The following is a 16051-nucleotide window of genomic DNA, read 5'->3' on the forward strand; positions in this document are numbered from 1 at the left end:
GCATGTGTGGCATGCCAGAAAAAGGCGGAACGTGCGGTAGGGGGCAGTCCTGCAATGAGGAGTTTAAAGGAGAAAAGATCCACGGCTCAAGGGAGCACGAAGGGAGGGCCTGCGGCCCGAAGAGAGCCCTCCGACCCTGGGGAAAGCCGCAGACAGGCAGGCCACACGGACAGAGGGAGGGATTACTGGCATAGTGACACAGCCTCCCTAAAAGGATCGCAGCGGCGTAATAAACTTTATTAAATAATAAAACTTATTATAACTGTTAACCCGATTTAGTTCATTCTTTGCGGCTTACACACGCACACACACGCATGCACAAAAAGGAGAGGGGTTGAGTATAATAAGCCTTATACCGTACATAAGGCGAAGCTTACAAAAGCCATCGCCTAACCATTCAGTCTAATTGGATTTGAAGAACAGGGTTGCAAATTATAGCATTCTCTAGTCCTAAGTTAGTCAAAAAAGAAGTGCACAGAAAAGAAGAGAGGATAAAAAAAACCTGTGGCCTGAAAAGTAAATTAATCATCTTTCTTCTCCCCCCATACTTAATTAAACTTCCTTAATGCTTATAAGAGTTAATGAGTGGATTGATTAAACAATGCAGCTAATGCTTACCCCCAGCTCACAAGCAGCAGTGATCAGCTCTCCTGTGGTAGAAAAACAGAGAGGGAAATTAATGTAAACCCAATAATTATTATTAAGAGACAAGTCCGCTCCTGAAAGTTTTCCCAAATCAAATACTTGCACTGGGTTTTGCATTAATTTGCTCGGATCAAAACCTGCAAAATCTTCCCAGTGTGACATTTCCTAAGCGACACGCTCATTCTCTTCCATCACACACGGCTCCCCTGATCCCCGAGCAGACAGACACACACATACACAGGCAAATCTATTCACTCTTCCCATACTCTAGGTGCATGTGCAGAGCCCCATCCATCGCTGTGTGCCATACACGGGCATAAACGCCTGCGAGTCCCTCTACACCAAGCCACACGCATGCAAAATCTCCCTCTAAAACTCTACCAGTGACTGTGATCTTTTCAAGACCATTAGTGTTTCCTCTCACAACATTATTGATACATACAGTATCTAGGCATGTATTTCTGTTTGTATGTTACCTGAATTAATCAATTTACATATTATACTTTTTAAATGTCTCTGTTAAGACCATTATCACATTGGTTTCTGAGTAAAGTTTACTCCACATAAGCAAGTTGGTGAAGATGAAATATGGCCAAATATTGTCTCGGCTGGTTTGACTTAAGGACCTAGAATTCACATCAAGCGGCGACCCAACAAAATTAAAATTGAATATTTATACAAATAAGCAATTAAATGTGTTAATGTATTAATTAATGGTAATTTATTAACATTATCAAATTAGACAATGGTCTAATTTGGGCATGGCTTCGACTAAATCCCAGATGTAGCCTATTGGTGCCAAAACACCAACTGGATGTAGACTTTTGGTTTATGACCCACCAACTGAGAATCAACTTTTAAAAGCCAATTTAAATGTTTTAAATATATAATTAAATAATTACATTTCGATAAATGTAATTAATTAATTAACAAACTTTTATTCAGCAACAATGCATTAAATTGATCAAAGTGCAAAAAGGCATTTATAAAGTTACAAAAGATTTCTCTCCCAAGTAAATACTGTTCTTTTGAACTTTTTAATAAATAAATAAGCAAACAAACAAATGTAAAAACCTGAAATCTGAAATCCACAAAAGTAATAAGCAGCACAACTACAACTCTTTTCAACATTGATAATAATAAGGAATGTTTCTTGAGCACCAAATCAGCATATTAGAATGATTTCTGAAGGATCATGGGACACTGAAGACTGGAGTAATAATGCTGAAAATTCAGCTTTACCATCAGAAATTTTAAAATTGATTAAAATATAATAATGATAATATCAATTAATTATTATTAATAGTATTATTATTTGAAATTGTAATACTATTTCATAATATTACTGTATTTTGGATCATGTAAATGCAGTCTTTGTCAGTGTAAAAGATTTCTTCCAAAAAAAAAAAAATTATATTGTATATATACAGAATGTATATTGTTGATTTCAAATTTTATTCATTTCCATTCCTTTTCCAGGCCTAGATATGTTGTGACTGTGGTAATCCAGCTCATTACAGGACATACATATAAATAAGTGAGTTTTGGGAGAAAAAAAAGTGCATTAAGGGTGGCAAAAATGTAGGACTGTACAGAATCTTGAAATCTACAAACTAAAAAAAATTGTATTTATACTGCAGTTCAGACAGAGATAAATGGGCAGAAAGTCCTTTCGCCTACTAATCCCAAATGTTTTTGCCCTGTTATATAAATCTAAGCAATGCTGCCTGATGCAATACTTGCCTAAACACTGTAAAATCCTGTAATCTGTGCTCTCTGATGCAATATGAAATGTTCAGTGCATCACAAAATTTTGAAATTGTTAGCTGGCACTTCCTGCGTATCACTAGTGGTCGTCTGTTTTCGTTGTCATGTTGGAAGTCCTCTATCTGTAGGTGCAGACCCCTCACACTTCAGCGGCTGAATTTTCTCTGCTTTCACAGTCTGGTTTAGAATAGAAATAGATACACACGCGGTGAGGCCAGGTCTACCGCATTTCAAAGCATGTGGATCTCCCTGTAATCAAAATTTCTCATGTTATACATCCCAATTTCATTCACACACTGCAGTGCTGTCTCTAGACCCCAATACAGAGCCTGGTCCCAAAGAGGGAGGGCAAAACGGGGAAAGTGGCGCAAACGCAGATGAGTTCAGGACAGCAAAGTGTCTCTGTGATAGCACAGCATCGGGCACCCACAGCCGCCTTTTTCCCCCATAATCCCCATCATTTCCACACTCGCATTCCTAGACAACAGCGGTCCCGCGGGGCGCAGCACACCTAAAGGGATTAGGACTGCGAGACGGAGACCTGGAGAATTTCTGCCGAGCATTCAGCTGGCGCTATCACGCCGGCATCCTGCAATGTCCCAAAACGCCACGCTTAAGGGGTTGGCTGATTTTTTTTCTCTCTCTCTCTGTAAGCCCCAAACAGCTTCTTGCAGCCCCCCATCCCCCTAAAAGCCCCCAAAAGCCACCCTGCCCATGCACACACTGTAAAGCTCACAGAACAGCAGCTTGTTGTTCGCACACCCACCCCCTCCCCCAGAAGAAAACATTTATTTTTGTCTCCCCATTACTGAATATGGCTGTTTATAACATTGTGCAGCAATGCGTCTATGGGGCAATAAGAGTACACGTCAAAGAAAAGCAAAAGTCTTATAAAAATCTAGTTTTAAACACATGTGCCAAGTTCTTACAAATACACTTTGTATGTATGTTGGGTTCATGTGGTTTTTAAAAGGTTTTATGTCTTTAAAACAAATAATGATTTGAACCATATTTTCCTTACAAAGTGAATACATGCGAGTATACACATATTAGTAATTTGTAAACAATATTATCTGTTTATATTTGTATTTTTTTTGGGGGGGGCGGGGTATTTTTAATAAGTTTAATTAATTATGAACTTTATAAAGTTAATAATTAACTTATTAATTAATTATTAAGATTTAAGGGAGCCACAGAACATTTTACAACCTGAACCATACCTTAAAATCATTAAAATATCTATATATCTGATATTTTAAGAAACTAGAAGTTTTAAGAAACTTCATGACCTTGTTACACAAACATGAGGGTCTGCAGGCATCCTCTTTATGCTATCATTTACAGTTTCTGCAATTTGGTTTCACCACATGATTTCAGGAGAAAATATTTTTCACATATTAATGCAGTCAGTCAAGCATTTTATTAAGAAATAATAGTAAAATATGAAACCATGTAATGTTAGAAAACAAACAAAATTTTAAAAAATTACACATTTAATTAAACATTACACACATAATTAAATAATTACATCATTATGAGGAGATTTTCTTCACACAATAATAAATTTTTATAACCAAAATAAAAAAAAAAAAATAAAAAATAAAAAAATAATAATAATAATAATAATAATAATAATAATAATAATAATGAAAAAAAATGTAGTAGTGCAATGCCTGCAAGAGTAACTCTACCTTTGCATTATTGGGATTGCTTATAAGAAATTAAAAGCATTACATAACTGTTCCTTCTAGAAATAACATGGGAGGATTGGAGGACTAACAAAACAGAAAAAAAAAAACTTAGTATAATAATTAATCACAAACTACTAAATGATAAAAAATCTGCCTAAACAATTACATTCTTTCATTATAAAAGATATATGATATAAGATATATGACACACATTATATATGATTGATTACATCTGACACGAACGCAGACCGCTTCGTGTTTTCTCCCATTCTGCAGAGCATTAATATCTTCATGTACAGTATTTGTCTCTCCAGATTAATGCTCTGACGTCATTCCAGAGATTAGTATTTCTGTTCTCTTGACAGCTTTGAGAGGGACTGACACTCTTTCAGTCTGACCCAGCTGTAAATAACCTTCCCATTTGTTCACACAGACCATTTTTAATGTCTGTATTGAATAATTCCAAAATATAATAATAAAAATGGCATCTGTAAATAATGCCTTTCCAAAAATAATAATAATAATAATAATAATAAAAACTTTTCTGAGCCATTTTTTAGTACATTTTACAACCAGAAAATATACACGAAGTTTAGCTTATGCTATCCTACTTTAAAATAAACATCACTTGATCTAATATGTTGTTATATGATATTCATACTGCATGTGTCAGCTGTGACTTGAGTATCAAATAATTTTTTGGGTTCCGCTAGCGGTGCTGGATTTAGACAGGTGTTTAGAAAGATTAATAACAATCTCAACAGGTCCCATGCAGTTAATATTTGCAAAAGCTTCGTGTCATGCGGTGTATGTGATATTACAACATGCTGTTCTGTGATAGGCTGCATGTGATCCAAACACAAACACATGTGACTGACTGCAGTCCTACCTGAGTCTCCACCGGGCACAGCGCGCGGAGCAGAGGCGACATACACCGCCAAAACACACGCCACCGTCGCTCCCGTCAGTGTCCAAGTCAGCCTCTCCGACGACATCACAGACGTCTTCTAAGTTAGTGTTAGTTATTTGAAATTTCATGCATGTTTATTCAACGTGTCTCGAGACCCTTTCTTTTCGCGCGCCTAGTTTGCAAACGGCGCGTCCTCAAAATATTCAGGGAATAAATACATGTTTATTCTCGGATGTACACCAATAAACGGAAGCTGTATTATCGAGGTAAGGTTTTAAAATAACAACGTTATCGTTTAAGTTACCCGCTATCCCTTTGGCAGCAGTTATATCGATAGCATTGCAAATGTTGCTCTTAACAGCGGCGTTTGCGCCAATATGAACGATATAAATATCGCACCAATACTCGTTTTAGTCTTAGCAGCAACACAATCGTGAATACATCTCACTGACTTGATTTAAGCTATCTGCAGCGTTGATCTTTTGACTTTTTCCGCCTGGACTCGAGGACAGTGCTGGATTTCACTTCCTGGTTGGGCGGGATTTGTTGTAGCGCTTGTGAAAAAAAATTACCATAGTAACCGTAGTTCCCGCCAAATTACCATAATTACTGCAGTTCTTTTGTATAGTGCAAATTGTAAAATCATGATAAATAAATATGGGATCTCAGTTAAACACTGTATAAGATTTCATTTTATTTAATCTTTTCTTTCATACTTTCTGAGGACAAAAGCTAGTAAGTTACCAGCGTTTCAGAGTTAACTAAGGCTAGTTAATATGGTTATGTGTTTTGTTTCTTTCTCTTTTTTTTTTTTTTTTTTTTTTTTTTTTCAGCCTGACCATATTTCTTGGGGTTGTAGATGTGAGCTAGGCTAGTTGTTTTAGGTTTTAATCCCGTTATAATCTAGTGATGTGTAAACTCTGCCTACTATTATGATTATTGTTTTCTTTACTATAAACATACCCTTACAAAAACTGTTACTTTTACTATTACCATTATCAAAAAAAAAGGCATATAATCATGTAGTAATATTTTTTTATTATAGTTTAATAATAACAGTAACTGCAGCTGGTAAATTGATGTGGATCATTAAACATTAAAATTACATTGGACAAAACTTAAAACATAAAACAAGACTAGAACCATAAACTTCCATCTGCTATTTTAATTAGTGTCAAATGAAATAAGACATCAGCCCTGACTGCGTGCTTACACACACTTTTAATTAGCTACCTTGAATTATTATTTTCTCTGTATTTTCCTGATCCTTCAATCAGGCTTCAGAGCTGCAATTATTAGTCTTAAAATTTGCACAATCTGTACCATTAGTTGCAGTAAAATTCCTTCTGGTGGCAGTTGGAGACCCTTCAGTGCCTGACGAGTGGAAAGGTTACCCTCATAAAAATGTCATGCTAGACTGATCATTAATCCTCCACTATCTAAAGTGAGTCTGATCCTTGACTAAATTGAGAGCTCTGAGAGGCAGAGATGTGTCAGCACCTCCGAGTTCATAATCCTCCACGCTCCCCCTTACTACCGTCCCTACTGTCTAATCACTGATTCAACCACCTACCTGACACACACACACACACACACACACACACAGTCTTCCCTGCACATACACAAGCCAGTTTCCTCAAAGCAAAATTTATGAATTGCTCTTTCGAAGCACTTTAAATTGCTTCTAGGACAATATGTGTAATGAACGTGAAATCATAACATAGAAATGTTCCTGAATAATACACAACCCTGTTGTTTTAAACCAATATACAAAAGCAGACTTATATTTATATAGTTTTCTCTCTAAGCCGTAAACAGAGAAATTGCATGCACATAATTCAACTTACAATCAATGTTTTGCAATACGGTTCCAAATAAAAGGGACAAACGTTGATGCCAGTTACATGAGCAGTAAAAATAGTAGATACTTTACCAGCCATTTGCAGTTCTAAATGTATGCTTCGTATTTAAATATCAAGGATAAAACTAAGAGTCGATTAGAGTGCAGTATACACACAATTCATATGCAAAGGATGTGAGAATTATTCATTTGGGTTGAAATGTTAAAGGAGAAGGCTTAGTCTTTTTTTTCTTTGACAGGTTAATCTGGGTAATTCTTGGTGCGTCTTAATTCTGCATCAATCTGTAACGAGTAAATCTGCAGTTCTGGAAGTTCAGGGGTTTGTTTTAACATTTTAATGCAAGTATGAGTCATTTTTCTTTCGATTTTTTTTTATTTTTTTTTTTATCCGTTTATAAAACATTTACAGTATTAACAGGATAAAGATACAGAAAAATACCCCCTATGTTACACAATCACAGCGTGTATAATTATGTAAAGGATTTATGTTATATCATTAATACTGAAAAAAGAATAAATATAACCACACACTCATTTAAGCATCATTTAGTTACCAACGTTTTGGCAAAACAAATAGCCTTTGTCAAGGTAAATGTTGGTAACTAATAAATAATGCAGTTATGTTTTTCCTTTATTTAGTTTGCCCCTTTAAAATGTGTTTATTTTATTAGTTTATTATATCATTAATATTGAAATATAAATGAAGTATTCACTTTTTTTAGTTGTCATCCTCAAAATACTTTTTACAGATGCCAAGTATTACACTGTACTCCTTTTTTTTTTATTCTTTTTTTTTTTTAGGGAAATGCCTGCTGACTACAGCCAGTGCAGAGAAGAGAGCAGAAAACCACAGTATTTTAAGAGCAAAGCCATCATGCTAAATGGTCACACATGACATATTGACATCTGCACATAAATTCAATCACTCAGTCCATCAGTGAAAACTGGATTAGGTTTTCCTAAATCGCTGATAAACCCGCCACTCATTGCAATATGTTTCAGCTCCAGCCTGTTGCTTACTATCTGCTTACTTACTGTACACTGACAGTCTGTTTTAATCTAAACCCAAGAGCCTAGCAAACAAGTGGATTTTCAATAAAGCCCTTTAAAATCTGTAGAGAAAAATCCCATGATCCTCTGTGTTAGCTACACAAATATGCAAAGCAATGAAAGGATTTGGTCTGAAACAGATTAATTGCAGTGGTAAATGCAATACATTTCTCATGTAGTGTGTACTGTGTATTACTGCACCCTATTTTATTAACATACAGCTCTATCAGACAAGCTTTTTACAATCTCTGAGACAAGCATGTGATGATATACAGTTTATTGGGATCTTGGTTTCTCGAAAGCCAACACGAAACAAAAAGGCGATCCTTGCGCACATCAACCTATTCAAGGTGCATTTAGGCCACCTTTGTCTTCTGTTTACCTCCTTGTGGTTTACAAAGCACTCCAATTAAAATCCCAGAGATTAGGACAATTGTGATTAATATTCGCTGGTGGGGCCTGGAGTAGGAGACACAACAAAAGCAAGGGGTGCTTGGAAATGCCTCGAGCAGAACACCTAATGGCGGCCAATTAAAATAAGAGGATTCAATTTGGCCAAAGCAACAGGAACCTAAAGATAATGCATGTATCTAAAATTGCAGTAGATGCCACACTCTTGATTCTGCTTCTATCATGTTTGTTATGGCATTTTCGCAAATGACCTGCAGCCGATTGCAACAAACCCTTTAATAAACCCTACAGGGGGAAAAAACTTACAAAAGGGTTTCTAAACTTAATTGAGAAAGTTTGGGTATTAAAATAAGAGTGTATTGTGAAAATACGTACAATTTAGAGATTTTTAAGTAGTTTTTTTTTTTTTTTTTTCATTGTCAATGCTTTTACAGAATCTAGGTTAATGCTAATCATTACATCTACTTCTACATTTCAACATTGTTGCATGAATTTAAATAATAAAATAATACTATAAAGAGTTTGGGTTCAGTACTTTTTTTTCTTTTAAAGAAATTAATAATTCAGCAAAGACTCTATTTTTAAATTGATCAAAAGTAAAGACATCTATAATGTTTCAATTATTTCAGATTCTGGTTTCAAATAAATGCTGTTCTTCTGCATTTTCTATTCATCAAAGAATCCTTTAAAAATATGTATCACAGTTTTCCCCCCACAAAATAAGCAACACAACTGTTTTCAACATATAATAATCAGAAATGTTTCTTGAGCACTAAATCAGCATATATCAGAATGATTTCTGAAGTATCATGTAACACATGATACATGATTCAGCTTCGTCATCACAGGAATAAATTATATTTTAAAATAGATTAAAATAGAAAACAGTTATTTTAAATTCCAATAATATTACAGTTTTTACTATATTTTTGAAGAAATAAATTCAACCTTGGTGAGCATTAGAGACTTCTTTCAGAAACATGAAAAACGATTCTCAAACTTTCGAAAGGTTGTGTATATTGAACAATAGCATATTTATGAATTAACATTCATCTGGTTTAATAACTGCAGTAAAAAGTGTTAGTTTTTAGTGTATGAATCCTAATATATAATTAATATAATATATAATTGACAAAATGCAACCCAACCAAAAAGATGGAGCTAAATGAAGTGGTTATGACTTCAAGAAAAGAATGAAACACCAAAAAAGTTTGAGCTGTGTTACAGAGACACGTAGCGGAGAGGCTGCAAGGTTGGAGGAGTGTGTGTGTGTGAGACTGAAGATGTGCACAAGTGTGTGTGTGTGTGTGTGTGTGTGTGAGACTGAAGATGTGCACAAGGGAGAGTGAGACAGCACATCACAGCATGGGCTCGATGTGGGAGCAATCCAGTTACTTAAACTGATCAAGATTTAATTAACACAACGCTTGGCAATTACTCTGTAATTAAAGTCATTTGTCCTCTTGTGGAGCTGAGAGTGCCACTGCTGCCATAGAGCTGCAAATTATAGAGAGAGAGGGAAGCGAGGAGGGGGATGACGAGGGACTCAGTGCTGCTGATGTGTTTGTGTTTTAGCCCTAGTCCTATAAATACACTGCCGTTCTGACTAACTGCTTGTTTTATCATTGGACAAGAAAGGAAGAAACTGTATAAACAGATGTAAATTCAAAATATAACCTTATTCTGCATGAACATAATTTAGATCCCTTAACCTGACCCAATACCTAAAGAACTACCTTAATAACTATTAATAAGCAACACATTAGGAGTTTACTGAGGCAAAAGTCATAGTTAATAGTGAGAATTGGTCCCTAAACTAAAGTGTGACCAAAAAACTTTTCACAACACTATTGCACAATTAATTCTGTGTGCTCTATTGTGTTTTCAGCCAAATTTAATCTGTAAAGCAATTATGAAACACAAAACTATTCAGCCAAAGGAAAAATATAATAATTATTTTATATAATTTTTATTTTAATTAATGAATCATTTAAAGTTACAACATTAAACATAGGGCCTAGACAACTTGACCTAAAAAAATTGTTGGTTAAATCTACATTGGTGGCCAAAATTATTAGTACACTAGTATTTTCACCAGCTAAAAATAAAAATGCTTTAAAGTTAGTTATTTCTATCTTTTGCTGTAGTGTGTCAGTAGGAAATATCAGTTTACATTTCCAAACATTCATTTTGCCATTAATTGTAGTAATCCAGTGAGATTTTTGTCTGACAACAGCCAGTGCTCCACACAGAGATCTGATCTGATCATCATCAGTGTGTGAGGAATGACATGAAGAAACAATAAACTGAGACAGACTCAATCCAGAAGAACTGTGGCAACGTCTCCAAGATGCTTCAAGAACCCTTCCTGCAAAGCTGCCTAAAAACTAGCGCAAGTGCACTGAGGGCAAAAGCTGCTTTAAACACAAAGGATGGTCACACCAAATGTTGATTTATTTTAGTTAATAGAAGTTACTTGATAGAGAAAATCTATTAATGACATTATTTTGACAACATCCTCATTTTACAGCATTTTACACAAGTGCCTAAAACTTCTAACAGTACTGTAGCTTTGCAGGAAGGGTTCTTGAAGCATTTTGGAGACGTTGCCACAGTTCTTCTGGATTGAGTCTGTCTCAGTTTATTGTTTCTTCATGTCATTCCTCACAGACTGATGATGATCAGATCAGATCTCTGTGTGGAGCACTGGCTGCTGTCAGACAAAAATCTCACTGGATTACTACAATTAATGGCAAAATGAATGTTTGGAAATGTAAACTGATATTTCCTACTGACACACTACAGCAAAAGACAGAAATAAATGGCTTTAAAGCATTTTTATTTTTAGCTGGTGAAAATACTAGTGTACTAATAATTTTGGCCACCACTGTATATTCATCTAAAAAAGTGTTACATATGTGTGTGTGATATTGAAAGGTTAAAATATTCTAAAATTCACAAATTAAGTTTTCTATTAGGTGTTACATAGATAATAACATAGCTATAATAGAAAAACAAGCATTTCTGCAACTGGATTTTGGACTCCCTCACAGTTAATGTGACGACAAGCCCTGAAGATTTTTTATTTAATTATTTTTTTTGCAGATAACCTGGAACAGCTCCTATGACAGATGAAGACACTGTTTTGTGTGCAGACCTTTAATCTGACGTCACGTATATACAAAAAAAAAGGGTTTTTACTGAAACAGCGGTGCACGCGACTTCTGACAACAGAAGACAAGCTGAGACGCCTCGTGCCTTTCTTTCACACCGAGGCACAGATTAGGCGTTAAAACGCAATTAAAGAGACATTTCAAAAGCGTCAAGCATACTCAGAGGTGAGGACACTAAACGCGGACCAAACCCTTCAGACAGTAGCCACGAGCGCAACTCCGCTTACAGGCCGTAGATAATTAATGGGACATTTTCAGCGGCAAACAGTGACTAATTGCGCTAGACAGAAATAGCGAGGAATTAATAACATGCATCCAACACTTGCCACGATCCCCTACCGCTTTAATTTGCCGGGAGATTAAAAACGACTGCCAAGTTTACTAAATTAGGAGCGCGGGGGAAACAAACGCGCGCCTTGTTGTGCTCGCGTGCGCGCGTGTACTATCTCTTATTTACAGGCGATGATCTGCATATCATCTCTCGGGGTCTCACGCTGGGGGAAAGAGGCAAATATCAAGTACACCAACCCCGCCGAATGTAGGTGTCCTATTGATAGTTTGGCGTCCAGCCTCCAGCCACCTGTGGCACATATCGCCTGCCAGTTCACCGGGTCGCTGGACAGGGACAACAGAGACGAAGCATGGTCAGACCTGTGTCCCCCTGCAGGAGTAATAGAGTTTAGCAGTCAACACCGTCCTTACCGAGATACCCGCCACTAGCCCTTAAACCCCTGAAGGAATGCTATTGACATCTGTCATCATTTGGAAGCTAATGGGATCAAACAAGCTTCCTACTGCATACAGTGACATTCTGACAAAATAAATGGAAAACTGGGCTTTTCAGTTTATCCAATAGGATCATATTTGATTCTGAGAGGATTTTTGTTTTATCCCATTTAGGATTGGTTCCAAATTATGATAGAAACTCCATTAGCATTCCCCCAGGGTATTTTGCAGCTCCACAAAAGACCTCATGCGGTCAAGGACTGATCGTGTAGTGTATCCAAAAGAACATCAATATGTGTCCATGATAAAATGTACTCCGTGTACTCTTTTTATTCATCGTTTTGGTTTTAACAAGCTTTTATATGTGACCTTGGACCACAAAACCAGTCATAAGGTAATTTTTTTTTTTTAATTGGGATTCATACATCATCTGAAAGCTGAATAAACAAGCTTTCCATTGAGGTATGGTTTGTTAGGATTGGACAAATCTGGAATCTGAGGGTGCAGAAATATATACATTTATAGAGAGAGAGAGAGAAAATCGCCTTTAAAGTTGTCCAAATGAAGTTCTTAGCAATGCATATTACTATTAAAAAAATTAAGTTTTTATATATTTATGGTAGGAGATTTACAAAATATCTTCATGGAACATGATCTTTACTTAATTTCCTAATGATTATTGGCATAAAATAAAAATCAATATTTTTGACCCATACAATGTATTTTTGGTTATTTTTTACAAATACTACTTACGACTGGTTTTGCGGTCCAGGGTCACATGATTTTCAAAAGTTAAATTCAATGAAATGTCATGTGGTGTAACCAGTAAATAAAAAATATATATATATTTACACTTTTAATAAACTGGAGTTCACACACCTCAAAAAGGTTTTTAAATAATTTTTATCAAGGTATTTTTTTTTAATTGTAAATTAATAAATAATGTTTTTTAAAGTGTTGCACCACATGACATTTTATAACCTTAACTGATCTGGCTTATCATAAAAAGGTCATCTTGTCTGATATTTCTGAGACTCTAGGATATAAATTCATTTTTATCTCTCTAAATATTGGTTGGACCACATGACTTTCTGTGGCCATACTACACAAAAAAGTAGAAGACTATATAATATAAACTTTTCTAGATTTTTATATATATTTTATAATATTACATTATTTTGTTTTCTTTTCAAGAATTTTATTCCGACTTTTTATGATATCAGGACAGTTCAATTCAAAACGTGCATTCAAGTCACTGAATTTTTTGAACAAATTAATAGAGGACAAAAAAGATTATTTTGATCTCTCAACATAATAAAGGTGCATTATTCTAACATTACAACATCCATGTTACATACAGTGAACATATAATTACAATAAAAATGAACACATTTTAACAAGATCACTTCACTGCACATTAATTATCATCAATTTTCAGATGACGTACAAAAAAAATTGCTAAAAAAAACTAATATTGTCAGGAAATCAGCTTTTATAAAGGACTCAGCACTCCATATTTTGGTTTGATGTCCCAATCTTGACACTGCTGATCGGGGCGGCATGTCTTGATTTTCTGCGGCTTTGATCCTTCAACAGTTGACTGTCTGAGCTGGCAGGCATCCTGAAGGAGACAGCTAGCAGGCAGCAAACAAAAAGACGTTCTCTCTTTCTCTCTCTGAGCACGATCATGCAATATGCCCTTGCTAAGCCTTCCATATCACGCCTCGAGCAGTTTTGGTGGATGCACAGATCTCATAGGAGAAACAATTACTGAACTGCATTTCAGAATCACTGCAAAGACAGGAAAGGTAACAGCTGCAATTAAAAGGCTTAATCTTATTTTCACAATTCAAATAAGGAGGGAGCAGAGTACAGGTGCACATATTTATGCCGTTTGTGACAGGCATTCAATGTGTAGTGAGGTGGCCTTTTCAGGCATATAATATTACATCACACTTGAGAATACAAAATAACGCTCCACAGGAAGCACAAAAGACAAGCCGTAAGCTTCATCACAAATGCAGACGTTATGTCATTTTTAATAAACCTTCTTAAATGGGGGCAAGCCAAGCAGAGATTTCCCAACGAGCTTTCTGTCACCTTTACTATATGCTGACTGTCAGCGTAGAGTGGGACCGAGACACATCCCATCTCTCCAGCATCTATCTACAGGAGGAAATGTTAATTAGCAGTCATGGCATCCCACTGATCTTCCCTTTCAAAGCAGCTAAATGGCATGCTCAAAATCTAAATCCTTTTATATGCCCTTATTTGCAGAGAGAGCGCGTATGAAAGGGACGAATATGTCATCACTGTTTGATGGATAATGCGGCTGCCATTATTCGAAGCCCTTTCACTCTGTGATTTTAGTGTCATTTTTCAGATTCACAGTGAGTTTTAAACCGGAAGCATGTATAGCTGCAGATGAGCTTTTAAAAATGAACAGCTAAAAAAAAAATGTATTAAAGCGTAAGCAAAAATGTAGTTTAATTGGATACTTTTTTATCTCTAGTGTTAAAATTATGTTATGCATTTTAAATTAGTACGTAATTTATTTGTAGTTTAGTATGTTTTAAAACACAGATTCAGGTAATTAAGGTTATTATAATCAGAATGGCTTTAAGGGATACTCCACCCCAAAATGAAAATTTTGTCATTAATTACTTACGTCCATGTTGTTCCAAACCCATGAAAGCTTTGCGCGTCTTCGGAACACAATTTAAGATATTTTGGATGAAAACTGGGAGGCTTGTGACTGTCCCATAGACTGTCAAGTAAGTTACACTGTCAAGGTCCAGAAAAGTATGAAAAGCATCGTCAGAATAGTCCATCTGCCATCAGTGATTCAACCGTAACATTATGAAGCAACGAGAAAACTTTCTGTACATGAAGAAAACAAAAATAAAGACTTTATTTAACAATTCCTTTGATGAACGAAGCTTTTACGGGTTTGGAACGACATGGGGGTAAGTGATTAATGACAAAATTTTCATTTTGGGGTGGAATATCCCTTTAACTTCATGAAAGGTGCACTGCTCCTTTCTTAAATTAAATGTATTATTGAAAAATTGACAACTTGCGGTAAAAATGTGAAAATTATACTAAAAAGACTTTAATTTATTCTTAAATGCAGTCATCATTAAATACATTAATAATGTTTCTGCAGTTCATGAAAGATGGTAAGTGTCAATATTCACAAAATATGATTACAGCACCCTCTTGCGGCTGTGAATAATTACTACATACAGTAACTTCAAAAAAATTTGACTGACGCGGAAGATATTAGGATTTCTAATCATCTTTAATAATCTTAATTTTAATAATCTTTATCAAATTTTTATTTTCATCTCTCATAACATCAGAACTTCAATGATGATTTGTTTTGTTTTTAGCCAATCTTTCGAGCGTTATCTTCAAAAAAAAGTTCATAATTTTATTTCAACTTTATAATGGGTTTGATGATGTAATGCAAGAGCAACTGAAGAAAGAGCAGCAGGAGGAAGCACACAGACACTCTTTATAGGCCTGAAATTAACATTAGCAAGTATGTATGGACCGTGGTAGCCACTCAGAAATTCTATACATTATTATGTCTGGTGTGACCACCTAGTTCATTCAAAAATGAAAATCGTCAACATTCACTCATCTTTGTTGCTCCAAAGACTTTTTTTTTTTCCAGTGGAACAAAAAGGAGTTAGTTTGATTATTCATGCTTGAAACATGAAAAACAATTCTGCTTTGAATGGACATTAAGAGAAAATGTAAACAACTCAGAAGTAATAAAAGTAACAGATGTATTATGCATTATCCAATACGT

At 35.4% G+C, this 16051-nt stretch overlaps 1 protein-coding gene across 1 annotated transcript in view; it reads right to left on the reverse strand.

Moving 5' to 3' along the window:
* Window positions 1–5560, reverse strand: part of tmem260 (transmembrane protein 260) — a 31498-nt gene extending 25938 nt beyond the window's left edge. Inside the window, exons 1-2 of the mRNA XM_042742769.1 lie at window positions 4993–5560; window positions 619–650 (exon numbers count right to left, since the gene is read on the reverse strand). Coding sequence (XP_042598703.1) covers window positions 619–650; window positions 4993–5098 — 138 coding nt within the window. The 5' untranslated portion in view covers window positions 5099–5560. The remainder of the gene's footprint in view (window positions 1–618; window positions 651–4992) is intronic.
* Between the last annotated feature and the right edge of the window lie 10491 nt (window positions 5561–16051).

The sequence above is a fragment of the Cyprinus carpio genome, chromosome B17 (genome assembly GCF_018340385.1).
Source record: "Cyprinus carpio isolate SPL01 chromosome B17, ASM1834038v1, whole genome shotgun sequence".
In the NCBI taxonomy this organism is placed as follows: domain Eukaryota; kingdom Metazoa; phylum Chordata; class Actinopteri; order Cypriniformes; family Cyprinidae; genus Cyprinus; species Cyprinus carpio.